The sequence below is a fragment of the Cavia porcellus genome, unplaced genomic scaffold, assembly GCF_034190915.1.
Source record: "Cavia porcellus strain 051 isolate PalLab524CR breed Dunkin Hartley unplaced genomic scaffold, mCavPor4.1 scaffold_31, whole genome shotgun sequence".
NCBI classification, from domain to species: domain Eukaryota; kingdom Metazoa; phylum Chordata; class Mammalia; order Rodentia; family Caviidae; genus Cavia; species Cavia porcellus.
The window spans coordinates 11,535,940-11,553,479 of record NW_026947514.1 but is presented as its reverse complement, the minus strand read 5'-3'; the positions used below and the strand labels follow the sequence as shown (position 1 = coordinate 11,553,479).

General features: G+C 37.3%; 1 protein-coding gene across 3 annotated transcripts in view; it reads right to left on the bottom strand.

The window, feature by feature from the left end:
* The window catches only part of Ppp4r4 (protein phosphatase 4 regulatory subunit 4), a 101,636-nt gene that overhangs the window by 5,744 nt on the left and 78,352 nt on the right, over positions 1-17,540 (bottom strand). For all 3 annotated transcript variants that reach the window (XM_063241433.1, XM_063241434.1, XM_023561880.2), the window contains 7 exons: positions 12,787-12,931; positions 9,786-9,827; positions 9,618-9,692; positions 6,009-6,078; positions 5,532-5,618; positions 5,159-5,252; positions 3,362-3,426 (listed from right to left, as the gene is read on the bottom strand). In XM_063241433.1, the coding sequence (XP_063097503.1) occupies positions 3,362-3,426; positions 5,159-5,252; positions 5,532-5,618; positions 6,009-6,078; positions 9,618-9,692; positions 9,786-9,827; positions 12,787-12,931 (578 nt within the window). The remainder of the gene's footprint in view (positions 1-3,361; positions 3,427-5,158; positions 5,253-5,531; positions 5,619-6,008; positions 6,079-9,617; positions 9,693-9,785; positions 9,828-12,786; positions 12,932-17,540) is intronic.

Sequence of the window (17,540 nt, the reverse complement as noted above, 5' to 3'; positions counted from 1 at the left end):
CTATGTTACATTGTAGGAATTCTGTATTTGCACTTTATCTTTAGGTTTGTGATTCCTTTCGTTATATATATACCAATTGTTTTAGCATCATTTGTTGAAAAGACTCTCCTTCCTCCACTGCAGCGGTTTGGTTCCTTTATCAAACTACTATACTGATACAGGTCTATTTCTAGGTTTCCTGTTCTGTTCCTCTGATGTATTTGTCGAGTCCACTTTTCTTGATTGCTATAGTTTTATAGGAAATCTTGAAGTCAGGTAGTGTGAAATGTCTGTCTTTGTTCTTATTCAGTATCATGTGAGCAAGTCTGAATTCTCTTTTTCTCCATATAAAGTTTGGAATCTATTTATTGATATTAACAAAACAATTTTTTTTTTTTTTGGTACTGGGGATTGAACTCACAATCTCATGCTTGCCAGAACACAAAACAATTTGTTGCGAATTTCATTGGGATTACATTGAATCTATAGATCAATTTAAGACAAAGCAATGCCTTGACAGTAAGTTTTCCTAACCATGAACATGGAATACCTATTTAGTCCTTCCTTGACTTCCCTCATCAATTTTGTCATTTTCTTCAAATAGATCTTTATATATTTTGTTGGGTTCATGTGTATTTCACTTTTGCTGCTGATACAGAATTGTTTTAATTTCAAATTTCACTTGTTCATTGCTATAATACAGGAAAGCAACTTAATTTTTTTCTATATGACACTTGTTCACTGCAATCCTGTCATAATCACTTATTAATTCATGGAGTATTTTGACCAATTCTTTCAATATTCTACATAGACACTCCTGACATTTGTGAACAAAGTAATTTTATTGCTTCTTTCCAAATTATTATACCTTGTATTTCCACTTTCCGTTTCCTCTGCAATTAACATTGTACATTAATTAGTTCCTATCTATATTACATATAGCTTTTATTTTACCTACTGCCTTTCTCATCTGAAGATTGCACCCAAGATAACACATCTCATTTACTTGTCTGGTCTCCTTAAATTCTCACTGGTTGCCACTGACTCTCCTAGTTTGTGATGACCTTTATGGTTTTAAGGGGTACTGGCCTAATATATTTAAGGGGTACTGTAAGATGTTCTTTTATTGGGTTTCGCCTAATGTTTTTCATAAGATTGTAATGGGCTCTGGATTGGTAAAAAATGTCAGGTAAAGTGCCCATTTTAAGCACATCCTATCAAGGGCACATGTGATGATATGTCTGATCATGTTTTATGTACCTAATTTTATTTAGATCATTAGAAATGTGATTTTTTTTACTCAAAGTGTACTTTTAAAGCTAAGATTCCTGATAACCTTTATCAAATTGCTTTCCAAAAGAGTTCTACTGACTTTGACACCCACTAACAATGCATGCTGCTTTTGTTTCCTTAAGCCCTGACTATGTTCCCCAGTCTGCTGTGCCTATAGCTTTCAATGGGAAGCTGCAATTCATAACGGCAAAAGCCTGCACCTAGTGAACAGTGTGTTCATGGGAACCGCACAGTATCCAGCCCAACTTTCTGAGCTACGACTTTGGCTTTCTTTCTAGTTTTACCTAACATTCCTCCCTTAAATACGCTGCCCACTCTAGCCACACTGGTCATCTGTCACTCTCTGAAGATACCAACGCTCAGCTTGTGTTTGTGACTGGATCTCCAAACTAATGCTGTTCATAACCACCTCTGCCTGTCGGGATCCTAGTACACCTGACGGGTTTACTCCGATGACATCTTCATCCTGAAATCCAGACGAAACAAAGCCTCTTTTTTATATAAACACCTAATGGGTTTGTTCAAAGACTTTTGCTTCCATTTTCTATTTATTAGTAGGATATATAATTATACAGTAACTTTTTCTTCAGTTTCTATTTCATTAAGTAATACATAAAAAACACACCTTTCTAATCTAGATCCTTAGGAGATATTTCACTAACTTATAGGTATCCTTAAAAGAAAACATGCAGCTCTTACGATATTTTTAAATATTTTAATAAAAGATTAATGTTTATGTACATTTATTTAAGACAGTTCATGTAAGTCTTAGGTTTTTAGACCATATTTCCCTCTTTATTCTCAAGGGCACTTAAGAACTAGTTAAATAAAAACTAAAGAAATTAATGTACGTAATTATATAAAAACAGTTCTGCAACAATACATCTAATGATTTAGGTAGGAAACTTTCTCAACAGGAATTGTTACAGGCTCATGAATAAATATGCTCAATTACAGCAGGGTCACGGAATCCTCCGCAGGACAGGTGGGGACCTTTCTGGTTTGAAGAGTTCTTTATGGATGGTACAATCATTTGCACCATTAACTCTATGCTGAGATAATGTATATGCAACTCCATATCCATTTATAATTTTAAAGGTACTCCATATGTAAATAAAATTCCCAAACCCTACTACTTAGTGCTCCCTCAAGAATTCATTACTTTGTTGTGATAAAAGTAACCAACAGTTTTATTATTTATAATCCCAACATCACATATGGGGTAACTCAGTTCAACAACTCTATCATTATCTGAGCATGCTGATAATGGTCTACTTTATAGAACTACAAGGTATGGATGGCAGTGCTTGCATTTCAGGAAAATTTTCTGTGCTAGCAAATGAAAATACTGTTCACAAAACAATGAGACTAAAAAGAGCACAGTGAGAGGTAGGATGAATACAGAATACTCAAAATGTAACCTAAAAAAGGAAACAAAGTAAAACTTTATAGAATTTCAAACCTTTGGGGAGAATCAATATTATTTACATTTAAAGATTACATTAGATCAGTATTACATTGTTCAACCAATATTAACAAAGCAGAAAAAACCAGAGATTAGCCTCTGCCTGCTGCCTATGCAACACGGCTCTCCCGGAGCACACCCATGTTTATTCATCATATGACACCTGCAGGTGTTTTTATACTACAAGACTTGAGACACCGATGAAGGCCAAGCTGTCAACAAAGCCTGAGACATTTACAGTCTATGCCTTCCAGAAGTGTGCTGACCCCTGGGAACAAACTTTCCAGTGCCTACTATGCTGAGTATTTAGCTGCAGATTATTCACTGTGAATTTCTATATTGTTAAAAATTATTGGAAAAACTTTTTGACCAGCTTGAACAAGTCCTATTATGTTATAGTTTTTCCTTTTTTAAAAGTATGAAGCTCTGAAGTTTGGTACAATAAAAACAAAGGGTATGGTGTAGTATTTTCTCCACTGCTAGGGAAAGGTTTAATTTCTTTGGGATTTGATAAAGATACAAATTTAGAAAAAACACAGTTCTAGAAATAAAGTAATGCCACTTAAAGAAAATAGCATCTTATTAATTTTAGCAAGTTTCTGAGGAATTTAGAATGCTACTTACCAGTTAGTGAAAGCACAGAATTCTTCGTTAGCCCTGAGAGAGGTGTATATCCTGTTGTAGTTTTACTGGAAAAGAACATGATTTCCATTTCAAATACAACACACTTGTTTCAGTCTCAGTTATCCAGCAGTTGAGTTCTTAAAATACCTTTTTAATCTTCTTAAAATACCTTTTTTTTCTCTGCTTTAATTTTCACCTATTTACATTCCATGCCTCAAAATACTTACTTGGTTTATAAATTCCAAGCATTTTTTTAAACTTTTGTTTTATCAGAACTATAATTTGTTTGTTTATTTCAATGCTCAGCCAATACAGGAAAGATGGGTAAAACTTTCCTGGAAATAGTAATAATACCTTTTATCCACTCTGAAACTGTCTAGAACCCCTAGGTAATGCCACAAAATACAGCTGAAAAAAATCTGAAATAAATTTGCTATACAAACAGTTTTCCTGTAATATGTTTTTTGTCTTTTTGAGACAGGGTCTCGCTCTGTAGTCTAGGCTGGCCTTGTGCTCACTTTGTAGCCCAGGCTGGTCTTGAACTCACAATGATCCTCCCGCTTCAGCCTACTGAGGGCTGGGATTATAAGCGTGCATCACCACGCCGGGCTCCTATAACATATTTCTTGGGAGACAAATGAATGCTTGCAAAGACATTTATTTTTTTTGCTTGTCAGCTGATACACAGCTGGTAAGTTCACATGTATACCACATATGAAAAGTTATGGTCATTTAATTGATGTTGCTTCTCTTCTAATCCAACCATTTTTAATTTTGTCTCCTGAACTAAAAAAAGGAAACCAGACCTTCATCTACTGTCAGCACTCTGTCATGAATACCTTTCTGTATGAATATTTCAGTTGACTCTTTTTAATTTTATGAAAAGATTGTCATAACAAAATGAGAGCAACAGTTAATACACTGTCATAGTCTTCAAAGCAGTTACTCAGAATACAAAATATAGACAAAAAGGACTCTTAACAAAGAAGAAACCAACAGGTAAAAGTACAAAATTTCCTTGTCAATAAACTAAGAAACTAGTAGTATCAATGAACCAAATTAGCATATATATTAAAATACTTTTGAAACCACAGAATAGGTAATTTGTGAATTATTTGAACCTCATCCTACTTTCTATTTATCTGTCATCTCTTTTGTTCTTCGTGCGCAGTGTGTGTGTGTGTGTGTGTGTGTGTGTGTGAGAGAGAGAGAGAGAGAGAGAGAGAGAGAGAGAGAGAGAGACGGAGAGAGCGAGAGTTTCTCCTGTGGTCTATTTACAGGCAGAAATGATATTAAAAGCAGGGGAATGCCGTGCCAGCCAACAGATGGGACCTTCCCGTATATGCTTACAAGTTCAGTAGTACGCAGCAGAGCGCCACCTACCCCTAAATGGAACGGGGATTCCGCAGTACTCTTACATGGCATCATGGCAATATTCTTCCTCCAATGCCCTGATACTTACTTGTTAAAATTTATTTTTTCTGATACTTATTTTTATGTGAACTGATGAACTTTACTATTTTTGAAAAATATAATAATCTTTATATAAAAGCAGACAGATTATTGGCCTATTAAAATGCAAGGTTGGGGGCTGGGGATTTAGCTCAGCAGCATAAGCACCTGCTTTGCAAGCAGGCGGTCATGAGTTCGATCCCCGGTACCGGTAAAAAGAAAAAAAAAAGTGTAAAAAAAAATGCGAGGTTAATTCTTATTTCTACAAAAATATAACTATTTCACCTAAATAAATATGTGTCACTATAAAATTTACAAAGTTAAAAAGTAGCCAGCAAATCATACCTAGTACATTTTTCTAAGTTGCCATATTTTGCATGAAAAGCTTGATTATTAAAAGATTGGCTTCGAATCAATTTGGACTTCTTGATTTCTTTGCCTAAACAGAAAAAAGGAAAATGCAATTTTTCATTTTCTCTTCAGTTACCCCAATACCCAATATTTTCAGAAAAAAACACAGGTGATTAAGACCCTTCTGCTAGTTTGAGCTCACAGAAACACATTCTATGCATACCACCCATTAAGAACTATTGAAACTACTGACAGTAAAAGGCTTGAGATGCATTAGAGTAACATAGCAGCATGCATTTTCCTGCAATTAATTTTTTAAAAGAAAAACATCATTGTGAAAGAGACATTAAAAAAAGGTATTTCTTACTGGTTGATGGGTTGCTAGAAGCAGGTCCAGGAACAGAGATGGGGACGCTCTTGGGCAGACTTTGCGTTGGTGTCTTTATGTCTCTACCTAAAATAAACTCTGTTTTAAGTTGTATAATTTCTCTAAGTCTTTACTAATCAGAAAGCACAAAAAATGTGAATCTATAGCCCTGGTTAAGCTGCATCTTTTCCAAATATTCTTTCTGCATAGTTTCATATGTCAGTCATCGCCATTCAGTGATCAGTTTCGCAGTCCTACAGCGGTTATAAGCATCTGAACCTCCACACTGATTCCTGACCCTCACATATTCCCAACATCTGTACCACAGTAAGCAGCCAATTTTCAAAAGCAACTTCTGATAAATAAAAGAAACTAAAGCAATTTTCCCTGCCAAATTAAAACTTACCATGTCTATCAAAATGTCAGAATGCAGCAGTACCTCGGGAACTGAGGAGTAAAGACAGGGAAACCACTTACGTTTCTTCTCAAAGACTTTGTCACTCGAGGACCTCCCATCATTCTGTTGTTTCTCCTTCTCTAATTGCTCCTGTAATGAAAGCCACAACTTTGTGTTAATGGTACAGCGCGTAAGTCCACTTAGGAAGCTGTTTTGGTGAAAACTTTAAGCTAGTGCAATTCATATATAGTTCAAAAACTCTTAAAAGTGTTTTTCCCCATATTTGTGTCTAATGAACTCAAAGTTAGGTCGAATTTGCGCTTTTAATATCTAAAAAACTTTGTCCTTGGGGTTTTTTCCAACTAAGTAAGTCTGGCATCACTGTGATAAATATGTTTTCTAAAAGGTATTTACTGGTTCTCATCAGCAAAATATTTGTTGCTACTGGTTATTTCAATTTCTAATTGGTCAACGGCAAAGTCATGTTTTTCTTTAAAAAAAGTTCTATGGGCTATGTTTAAATACTTGATTAAATTATAATATACATAAAGTATACAAGTTATAAGGTAATTCCATCAAACAAAGGGAGAAATAAAACTAATTTTATACAAACTTTGCCAAAAGGGACTGGGAGCATCTAACAAGAAGCCAACCAGCCAACCTTTGTGGTAGGCATGTAAGCCTCGTGGCTTCCAGGAAAAAAAAAGTCAGCGCTCCCATGAGCCTACCAGAGCTTGGACTGAGAACTGCAGCACATGCCCCTACCCCACTTTTGGAGCAAAGGCTGAGTTGATAGCAACTAAATGCTTGTATTGCCTGGTTGATTTTGCAGGCCTGGGGCCAGTGGTCTGAGCATTTCTTGGATGACAGTATGCAATATAGCAAATATGGGGGATTTCCTTCTAGCTTGTCTTTGAAAGCCAATATTGTTCTCACTGTTTTGAGAACAAATTCTGATTGTTTTGCTTTATTCAATATTCTGTTTTGATTGGCTTTATTCTGTTTTGGTTTTGGTTTGATTTTGCTCTACCTGATGGAATGGACAACTATTGTGAAGACAACAAGATATACTATAATAGTTATTGTTGTTTTCCTAGTATCTTGCTTTGAAGTTCTGAATCAGTTTTGCTGCTTTATTTTGATTGGCTTTGTTCTGTTTTGTTTTGTTGGATTTTGTTATCTTTAAAAGAAAATATAACTTTGCCAAAAAAATAGAGGAGGTGGAATGTATCTATCTAATAAAAAACTGACCCTTCAAAAATGAACAAAGAAAATTATAAACCAATTTCGCTACAAATCTATGAATACAGATTAAAAATTCCTTAACAAAAACATTAACCAATAATTCAGTAATAAAGAAAAGGAATAATATGTGATCTCAAGTTGATCTATAACCCAAATACAGCATTGGTTTACTGCTTGAAAAGGTCAGTGTAATTCACTATATTAATAGAATAAAAGAGAAAGCCAAATTTTCATTTCTAATAAAATTTCAACAGCCATACATAAAAAACCTCTGAAACCAAGAGTGGGAGGAAACTTCCTCAATCTGATAAGAGACCTCTATACAAAACTATGGCTACCTTCATATCTAATGACAAAAGTTTACACTACTTCCCACTTATAATACTATGAAAAAGAGAGGGGTGCCCACTTACACCACTTCTATTCAGTGAAAGGTCTTTAACTGTACTAAAGATGCTAGATCTTAAAATCAGAGAACCAAAGGAGGGAGGGAAGGAAAGAGGGAGGGAGGGAAAGAGGGAGCAGCACGGGGAGGGACAAGGGGAAGGCAGCAGCTGCCCCCTGCCTTCTGCCTTCCACCCTGCCACACCACGGACTGCTTCTGCTCCGCAGTGCCCTTCCGCCTCAGAGCCAGCCCACCGGAGAGGGAGGGAGACCAGGAAGGAAGGAAGGAAGGCAGGAAATATTCAATAGGGAGAAGTAATCTTGCTATATTTAAAAAAGATATATCGTAAATCTAATGAATCTAAAAACATGAAACAGCAAATTTATGATAACAGATTAATACATAAAATCTATACTAGTGTTCTTATAACCAAGTAGCAAAAATTGAAGAAAGTCTTAAAATATTCAGAAGAACTTTTATATCTCAATAATAAATCATGTACTTTAAATTCTGAAAACAGACTTCATAAAAAAAGACAGGTCAATAAACAAGTGAAAAGATGATCAGTTATCTTTAGGCTCCAGGGATAAACAATGTAAAACCATACCGAGACGCCACTGCACAGTACTATTATGCCTACAATTTAAAAACAAAAGGACCACATCAAGTCTTACACAGCATAAAGAGGGTAACTAAAGCTCCCCACAACAGCCATGAAAATGTAAAATGATACAGCCATGCTGGAAAAAGGTTTTGTTTATTTTCAAGATAGACATATTCTATCATGTGTCTAGTCATTCTATCTCTGGTATTTACCCAACAGAAATGAAAGCATACATCCACCTAAAGACTTCTTTACTAATGTTCAAAGTGGTTTCATTTTTAGTATTTCAAAATTTCAAGTAACTCAAATGTTCATTAAGACATGAAAAGATAAGCAAATTGTGCTACATACATAATACAAAATGTTACTCCAACATAAAGAGCAATCACCTATTGATTCAATCAATAGTACGATTGAATCTCAAAATTATTGTACTGATGGAAAAAAGCATGACCCAAATAGCATAATTCATAACAGCTAAATCTTAGGAGCAGCCTGTAAGTCCACCAATAGATGAATGGACAAAGAAAATGTGGTGTTTGCACAAAATGGGAGTACTACTCTGGCATAAAGAAAAACTCGATTCATTTGGAGGAAAATGGATGGACCCTGAGACCATAATGTTAAGTGAAATAAATCAGACACACAAATTTAAGTATCATATGGTTCCTTTTACATAATAAACATAACATAAATGAAGAGCAAAATGAAAGATAATAGGAGTTGGTCGAAAGATATTTCTCAAATGGGAAGGGGACTGAGAGATGGAGGGGGGGAGGGAAAGGGGATACAGAAAGAAGTTAAGATGAATTACATGCATATACCAATTCCATATAAGGAATGTGAACATTATGTACTGCCACCATGGACTAATAAAAAAAATACTAAAAATTGTAAGACTACCTAACAATTCAATTTACATACTTTGTAGAAAATGTAACCAATCTATAGTGATATAAATAGTTCAGATGGTGGGGGTTGACACAGAAGAAGATATGGATTACCATGGGGAACAGGAAACCTTTGGGACCATGGACATATTTTGTATGTTGATTATATCACCTATATATTTTGGTTGGTCCGGTTTGGTTTGAGACAAGGTTTCACTATGTAGCCCAGGCTGGCCTCAAACTCACAGCCATCCTCCTGCCTCTGCTTCCCAGTGCTGGGGAAGCATGCGCCACCACACCTGGCCACACCTATACACTGAAGTACATGCAGTTAACTGGATTGCAGTTTTACTTCAATAGCTTTTAAAAAGAGGTTCTCAGATATAATTTTTCTTCTAGTTCATAAAACAATAGATTCCAGAAAATCACGACTCTTCTTTAGTTACTTAAGAACAAAAAAAGTAACCTGAAATTGAAAGAAATTATGTTTTAAATTGAGTAACAAAGTACAATTAAAACTGACCAGAAGAGTGTGTGTGTGTGTGTGCATATAAAAACTGCATACCATTTCCAGAAGAAGCAGTTCTTCTCTTTCTTTCTCTTGATCCAACAAATCCTTTTCATAAAACTTTTTCTGAAACTGAAGTTTGAAACAACATTGTAAAACATGAGGGATGACTGGCCACTGATCTTTTAAATACTCCTTCTAGTAGAAGGTACAGCAGGTACTTACAGCGTCCAGGGACATTTCCATTCTGTCCAGTTCCAACACAGTCTAAAAAGAAAGTTTGTAGAATTATTCAACAGCAATTCAATTCAGGCAACCATTTCTTATATTCCCTTTTCCAGAGATGTTCAAAGAGAAGATTTCTGTACTGTGTGAACATTAAGTTAGGAAACTTCAAAAGTTCCCCCCATTTGCATACTGTATTTATAACAAACTTCTGGGGCTGGGGATTTAGCTCAGCGGCATAAGTGCCTGCCCTGCAAGCAGGCAGTCGTGAGTTTGATCCTTGGTACCGATAAAAAAGGAAAAAGACAAAAAAAATTTATAACAAACTTCTATATATTAATGTCAGGATCCATTTTAACTTTTAGGTAGAAGAGCAAGTCTATAGGCCTATTTTAAATATCAAATTCATACAATTTAATTAATTTTTAGTAAATCCCAGAGTTAATCTTTTCTGAATACTCAGAAATATCACCTTTGGTTTTGTTTTGATTTTTTTTTTGAGACAGGGTTTTGCTAAGTACTTCAGGCTAGCTTTAAACTGACTATGTAGCCCAGACTAGCCTTAAACTCACAGTGATTTTCTTGCCCTCAGCCTCCCCAGTGCTAGGATTATAGATGTACATCACCATGCCTGGCTCAGTTTTGTATTTTTAAAAGTCTTTAACCATGTATAAAGGGAACTATCAGTTGCCTTCAAATTGTTACTTTCTTCTACAGAAATTGTTTAACATGATGACACTATAGCCAATATAAAAGGGTTTGCCCTGAAAGCATTCCAGCAATTTGGTTTTATCTTTCTGAATACACTGGTCTGAAATAAGTTGTCCCACCCAAACAACAGTCAGTTCAATCAAGGATTCTGCTTCTGACAGGACCATGCTTCTAACGCTCATCCCAAAAGAGTTACCTCTAATGCCCACAGGAAGGGCATCTGCATATTCACACACCCAAACCTGTGCACTACACACAAAATTTATGTGGCTTTTTATACAGAAATTTACAAAAAATTTATAATTCCTCCAATAAATGAATTTACTAACTACTCCCTTTTTAAATAAAATTACTTCCTATATGAAAAGACTGGCTGGAGTAAGTTATTCCATTTTTACCCCAAAGCTTTGCAAAGCTTCTATAGAGGCTCCCATCCCAGAGCGGTAACTCAAAGGAACCCATTGCAGATTAATAATTCATTGCTTTAACTATTGTTCTGTATATGGAGGTAGTTTGTAATATCTCTTGAATTAATAACTTCTTTTGGAAAATTAAATAACTTTGATGTTTATTATTCTGACACTGAAAAGCTTTTGCTCAGCAAGAGAAACCACCAACAGAGTGAAAAGATAACCCAAAATGTGGGAAAAAATGTTAGCCAGCTGTACCTCAGACAAAGGATTACTATTGAGAACATATAAAGAACTCAAAAAATAAAAATCAGTTCTTTCAGATTTAAAGATCCAATCCAAAAATAGGCAACTGAGATGAATACATACTTCTCAGATGAAGAAATACAAACAGCAAATAAATGTGAAAAATGTTCAACATTATTGGTCATTCGAGAAATGCAAATTAAAACAACACTGAGATTCCACCCCACATTGGAAAGAAAGGTTATTATGAAGAAATCAACCAATAACAAATGCTAAAGGGGCTGTGGGGAAAAAAGAATCTTCCATTGTTGGTGGGAATTCAGACTGATGCAACCATCATGTAAATCAGTGTGGAGATTCCTCAAAAAACGAGGACTAGAAGTCCTATTCGATCCAGCTATTCCCCTTCTGGGTATCTTTCCAAAAGAAGTAAAACATCATACCACAGTGATATACGTTCAACCATGTTTATAGAAGCACAGTTTGTGATAGCTAGATCTTGGAAAAAACCTAAATGCCCATCGACTGAGGAATAGACAAAAAAGATATAGTGTTTTTGTACAATGGAGTACAACTTAGCCATAAAGAAGTATAAAGTTGAGACTTTTACAGGTAAATAGATGTAACTTGAGACCATACTTGTAAGAGAAATAAATAAGACACACATGTGTAAACATCATATTGTCTCACTAGTGTAAGAAACTGAAAGAAACAACATTGGTATATGTATATACACACATATGATGCTTAGATAGTTATGCTACTGATTTCTCTAAGTTCACTGAAGAGGAAGATCTGTGCTGGTGTCTGGACAACTGAATGTGGATGTCTTGTGCTCTGGGTGAAGGACTAGGGGTATAGTACACAGTATTATGTATCATTGTTGTGCTGATCGATATGTTTTGAAATTTTGTGGGGGGTTTTTGTTTTCTTTTTTTCTCTTTGAAATAAAAAACATATACATGAGCTCTCAGTAAAAATTGAAAAGTGACATTCTTACAATATTAGGGACATACTCAGTATAGGACCTTTTTGGGAACTGCAAAATAGTTTGAGTACACTAACTCAAATTTTTACTGCCTTAGTCTTCCAATATCCCACAATAATCCATATATCTTGCTAAAACAAAACCAAAAATTATAAAACAATGTTACATTATTTACAAAGAAATGTCCTCGAAGTAGGTGTGAGGTTTCTGTTCTAGTCCTTGAGCAAAGAGCATTTTTAGGTCCTGCACTTTTATCAAGCCACATGGGGCACTGAATTAACTCCTGAGTGCTCTTCCGAGGCTGTCTGCACAAAGCCTAAGGTTCCTCCTGCCACCCACAGAGTTTTACTGCACTGTAATTACTTTTAAGAAAAACCTGGTGAATGAAGCATTCATTATTCATCTAGCCGTGTTCACTGATCCTTTAGCACATGCTAAGCTCTCCCTTGGGAAGCTCCTAGTAATAAAAGCTTGATATCCCAGGTCCCTTTGGGAGGTGCTTTCCTAGCCACTTGCAGCTGACATCGATCAAATCATTCACTAAAACTACTCTGACAAAGATATAAACATCTTAACACACTGCTTATTAAGCTAAAGTGCTAGAGGTACTATTGCAATAAACAATGCAGGCAGAAGGGATACTTACTCTTTTTACAATAGCCAGAACATCTTTATCTTTTTCTTGACACAAGAGTTTTCTCACACACATTTCTAACTGCTGAAGCAGATGTTTATCTCCAGGAATCTTCAGAGTTGATTTCACTTTGGGCAACAGACAGCAAAGTTTCATTCTGTAATAAGTTAGTATTAGAGTGAATCTAATAACAAAGAATAATAGTGATTTAAAACTGAAAGAAAATTCTAGTTTTAGATAGCTCGGGGGCTCCTCTACCTGCGTAGCAAGTATCTGTGAAATGCCTATCATGTGACCAGCAGTCCTTGGTCTGGATACTGACATACAAAAGTGGGCAAAGCCAATAAAACTCTCTGCTCTTTGGGATGTTTATTCTAGTATAAAGGTAGAAAAGAGAGATTAAATAAACAGACAAAATGGCAAGTACTGTAGAGAAAAAACAGAGAAGACAGGTGGGGCATGGTCAGATACCTAGGGAACATTAATCGCAGTTGAGGGGAGCCACCTCCTTGTTGCCCCAGCATTGGTCTGCATTATTAGTAACACACTTTGGTGGCAGAACAGAGTGAAACTGAGCCTAGCAAGCCTCAGAGTGGTGACCAGAGGCCACTGCAGGGTGACGGGCTTCTATTTTGGAGCAGTGAGGAGCACTGGAAGGTTTGGGGTAGGGGGGAGTGATCTAATGTTTAAAAGTATCCATGCACTGCTGTTTTGAGATTAGACTGGTGATGGAGAGAAGAGCAACAAAGAAGAGATCCTTGCAACAAGTCAAGCAAAAGCTGGTGGTGGGTGAAGCCAGAGTAATAGAAGTGATAACAAGAGGTGGATTCTGCAAGCAATACGGTATGTTGAGAAATGAATAGGAAAAGTTAGGGTTTTGACCAAAGCAAGCAGGAAGGTCAAGTGGCTATTTACTGAGATGGGGAAACTGCGGAAGGAGCATGGCAGATAAGGAAGATCAGGATAGAATTCTGCAAGGATTAAGTCTACAGCACCAGTCATCTAGTCAAGGCCAGTGCTCGGCAGCAGCTGTCTCGGCGAGTGTGGCCCAGGAAGATGTCCTTGTAGGAGATAAAAGTCATACAGATGACATTAAGACATCAGAGTGGACAGAGTCCACTAAGATAACAAGTGAAGTAAGGGAGGAGACAAAAACACCTTAGTCCAGATTAGGTTGATGAAGAAACCAGGAGGTAGATGAATGAGGAGGGAAGAGGAGACCAGGAGAGTAAAAGAAGTGTTTGTGGGAGCAGTGGCTCAAAGGAAACATCTTTTTGATACCTCTGACTCTCCTTGGCTGGGGCTAGTTTTAGTCAGGGATGCTCAGTGGCTGTCGTGCTTACAGCTGCTGTGTTAATTCATTCATCTGAATGCTCTCCAGATTGGATTTCCTCCCGTTTCAAGATTGCTTTCTCAGCAGAACCTTCAGTTCCAAATTGCTCACATACAGCAAAATTTGCTTTTTATGCATCTAAAAGGGTGAAGCTGCTCCTCCTCTAGAATCTTCAGCACTGTGCAGAGCCTCTGGGTAATGGTGACACCTTAACAAGGCTGTCTTGGTTACTTTTTTCTCTTCTTGCTGTGACAAAATGCTTGACACCCAAAATTAAGGAAGGAAAAGTGGAAACCTTCTTAACCTCGTAACTCTTGCATTCTGCATGCACTTAAAACCAGCCACATGAATGATGCTAAGGTCTGCTGCCAGCTGGAACAGTGGCCAGAGTTTCTTTGCTTTTGGCTATAGAGATTTAAGTGCCTGGATCACTGAGTACTCTAAACCTGATTCTGAGGAACAAATTCTAGGCCACCACCATTCTGGAACCTGATGTGTCTGCTGCCATTTTGGAACCTGGTATGATCACTGTTGCCATTCTAGAATAAAGTGTGGCTGCCACCATTATGATCCGTGGCACTTTGTGGTTTTCTCTTCAAAACGAAGTCTTTTGCTTTTTCAGTTTTGAGGTTACAAAGGGAAGAAATTTGCTGCTGCTTGTGATGCCCTCGGGCAATCTTTTCTATTCTGTTCCTTCTTAGCAACTGAGATCTCTTCAGCTGTATCTTTGCAGTCCACAGCTTTACTGGAGCTTCCTTTTTGGCCAAAATCATATTTTAAATCATTCCATTGGCTTCTCTGCTCTTGATTCTCAACATAGATCTGGCTAAAAGCCCCCTGCAATAGCCATGCCACTGCCTCAACATTAGACTACCTTGAAATTTCTTCTTCCAGATCCATCACATTTAACCTCAGTCTCAGAAAAAGTATCTGAACATGAGAACAAAGCAGACAAAGTTTCTGCCAAGCCATAACACACATCATCTGGAGTCCAACAGGTAATGCAGTCCTTCTTCTCAGCCAAAACCTACCAAGCCTGGTTTTTTCAAGGCAGGATTTCTATCAGCCTTCTGGTATTCTGAGCTTTGACCAGAATCTCCCATGGGAAAGAGCTTAAGATGTTCTGGTGCTACTCTTTCAGGTGACATCTCAGAACCTTTCCAAACTCTTCCCATAAGCCATTTCCAAAAGCTCCTGAATCACATGGTCAGGTATAATCACAGTAACAACCTCACTTCTCTGGTACCAAATTCTGTCTTGGTTACTTTCCTTTAATTGCCCAGACAAAATACCCAACACTCAAAGTTAAGGAAAGAAAGGTTTATTTATCTCACAGCCCATACTCAGCTGACCCTGAGTCAGGGAGGCATGACAGTTCATAGTACCCAGAAGGCAGAAAAAGCAGCAAGAGCAAAAAGGGGTGGGGGGAGGAGGATCAGGAGAGAAGACTCTTTCTGTCCCAAAATAGTATGTAAACTACCCACCCTAGGGTGGGTGTAGCCACTCACACCTATAATTCCAGCCATAGATGAATCAGACTCTAGAAAACTGTCCCTGTGATTGCATGAAGCTTCACATTCTGAAGGGGGGCATTCTGACACGGGCCATAATAGAGGCCCAGTTCTACCAGAAGGAAACTACTTCATTTCTTACAGTTGAAAAGGCTTCTCTTGTAGAAGACCACCTGGATGGTTCTCCAACACAGAGCAATTACCTCCACCTTGGCTAAACTTGGCCCTATCTGCATGTACTGATCTGTACAGACCTGGCTAAGCTATTTCCTTTTCACTTCAATTGGCTCTAAGCAATGTAAATAGGGCCAGCTGAGGTACTGATGTGTTACCTTTGAAGCCAGCTGACAGCCCACTGTTTCCCCGTCTCACTGTCTCTTTATATGGTTGAGTCCAGCTGGATGGCAGAACCAAGGCTCCAGGACTGTTATCTGGGCTCAGGCCTCAAGACAAGAGGCTCTGACTCCCCCGGGCACAAAAGTTTTCACATCATAAACTGAAGCAATAGCCTCGTAAGCATTAAATGCTACCTCAGCCGCGTGGCAGGGCTGGTCTTTCCGCATATCCTTCTCTCCACATACTGCAGAGGTGCCTTCTGCCCTCCTTGCTAGCTCATGGAATTCCTGCCACTCTCACAGTCACTCATTCTTAGCCACTCCATTCTTCATGAATTAATAAAGTTCAGGTTAGTCCTGCGTTGTGGCCTTTGTTCCATGAACCCTCATCTGAACTGGACTCAGGATCCCTTGGCTGCCTTTAACTATAAATACGTTTTGGTGTCTTTTTTCTCACCGTGGGTTGCACTGGAGGTGGTAGATTGGAATTAATTCATCAGGATTCCAATAATGTTTCCATGAGATTACAAATATAAACTTCCCAGACCACAACAAGGATAGGAAAAGGGCCTCTATATTCTCTGAATACCAAAAGGATTTGTCTAATCTTTATACTGTCTAAACTTAATTTAAATTTTAAATGTTCACTTATGGAAGTATAAAAACACTTAACAGTCGACTCATACTTCATTCTTGGGCACAGCTACATATAGAAAATTATACTTAGCAGAGCCATGGTAAAATCATACTTACAAAAGCATGATTAAAAAAAAGTCTTGGTAGTGATTTATCTTTCTGAGATTCGTGAGCCATAAAATTATCAAACTCTTGACATTAGGGACTATAATTGCTGGTAAATTAAATTAAATTCTAATGTGTATGTATTTCGCAAAACACCCTAATAAGGTACTAAGAAAATCAGTGCACAGAGAGGTTTTGTAACTTGTCCAAAGACACACAGCTAGTAGAGGGATGGAATTTCAGTTCCAGAAATGTGGGTACAAAAACTATCCTAACCCGTGCATCCTACCATCCTTTCTTGTAATGGCTTTCACTCTACCTGCGCATCCCTACCACACTGAGTAAAGGCTTTGGTACCAAAAGCCAGGTGCATTATGGTGCTGCTGGGTTCACCTATTTCCCTGGAAACTCTCCGTGCAGGAGAGTGGTAATCAAGACAGACTGCTGTGCAATGAACTCAGCATCCCAAGTCTCCAAAATTCATGAAGTGATACTCAATTAATCTTCATTTGGTTCTTGAATTGGCAGACTGCTTTCTCTGAGAGTCTGAACTGTTATTTGTCAGTGACCAGAGTAGAGATCATTTCATTTCTTTTTTGTCAACTGCTTGATAAGTGATAATGAATCGCCTTGAAAGTTGTTCTTCTAGATTCACAACTTCAATTTACAAAATATTAATAATATGGTCGGACTCCCCAGTGGATTAAAAACAGCTTAATTTTAAGAACTGCCAATGGTTCTTTGTCTCTACACTAGATGTCAGAAATACCCTGCCACTCATTTACACAGTGCAAGTAAAATGCACACACTGTGACAATTGATGCAGTTCATGCTTTCTGTATTTTC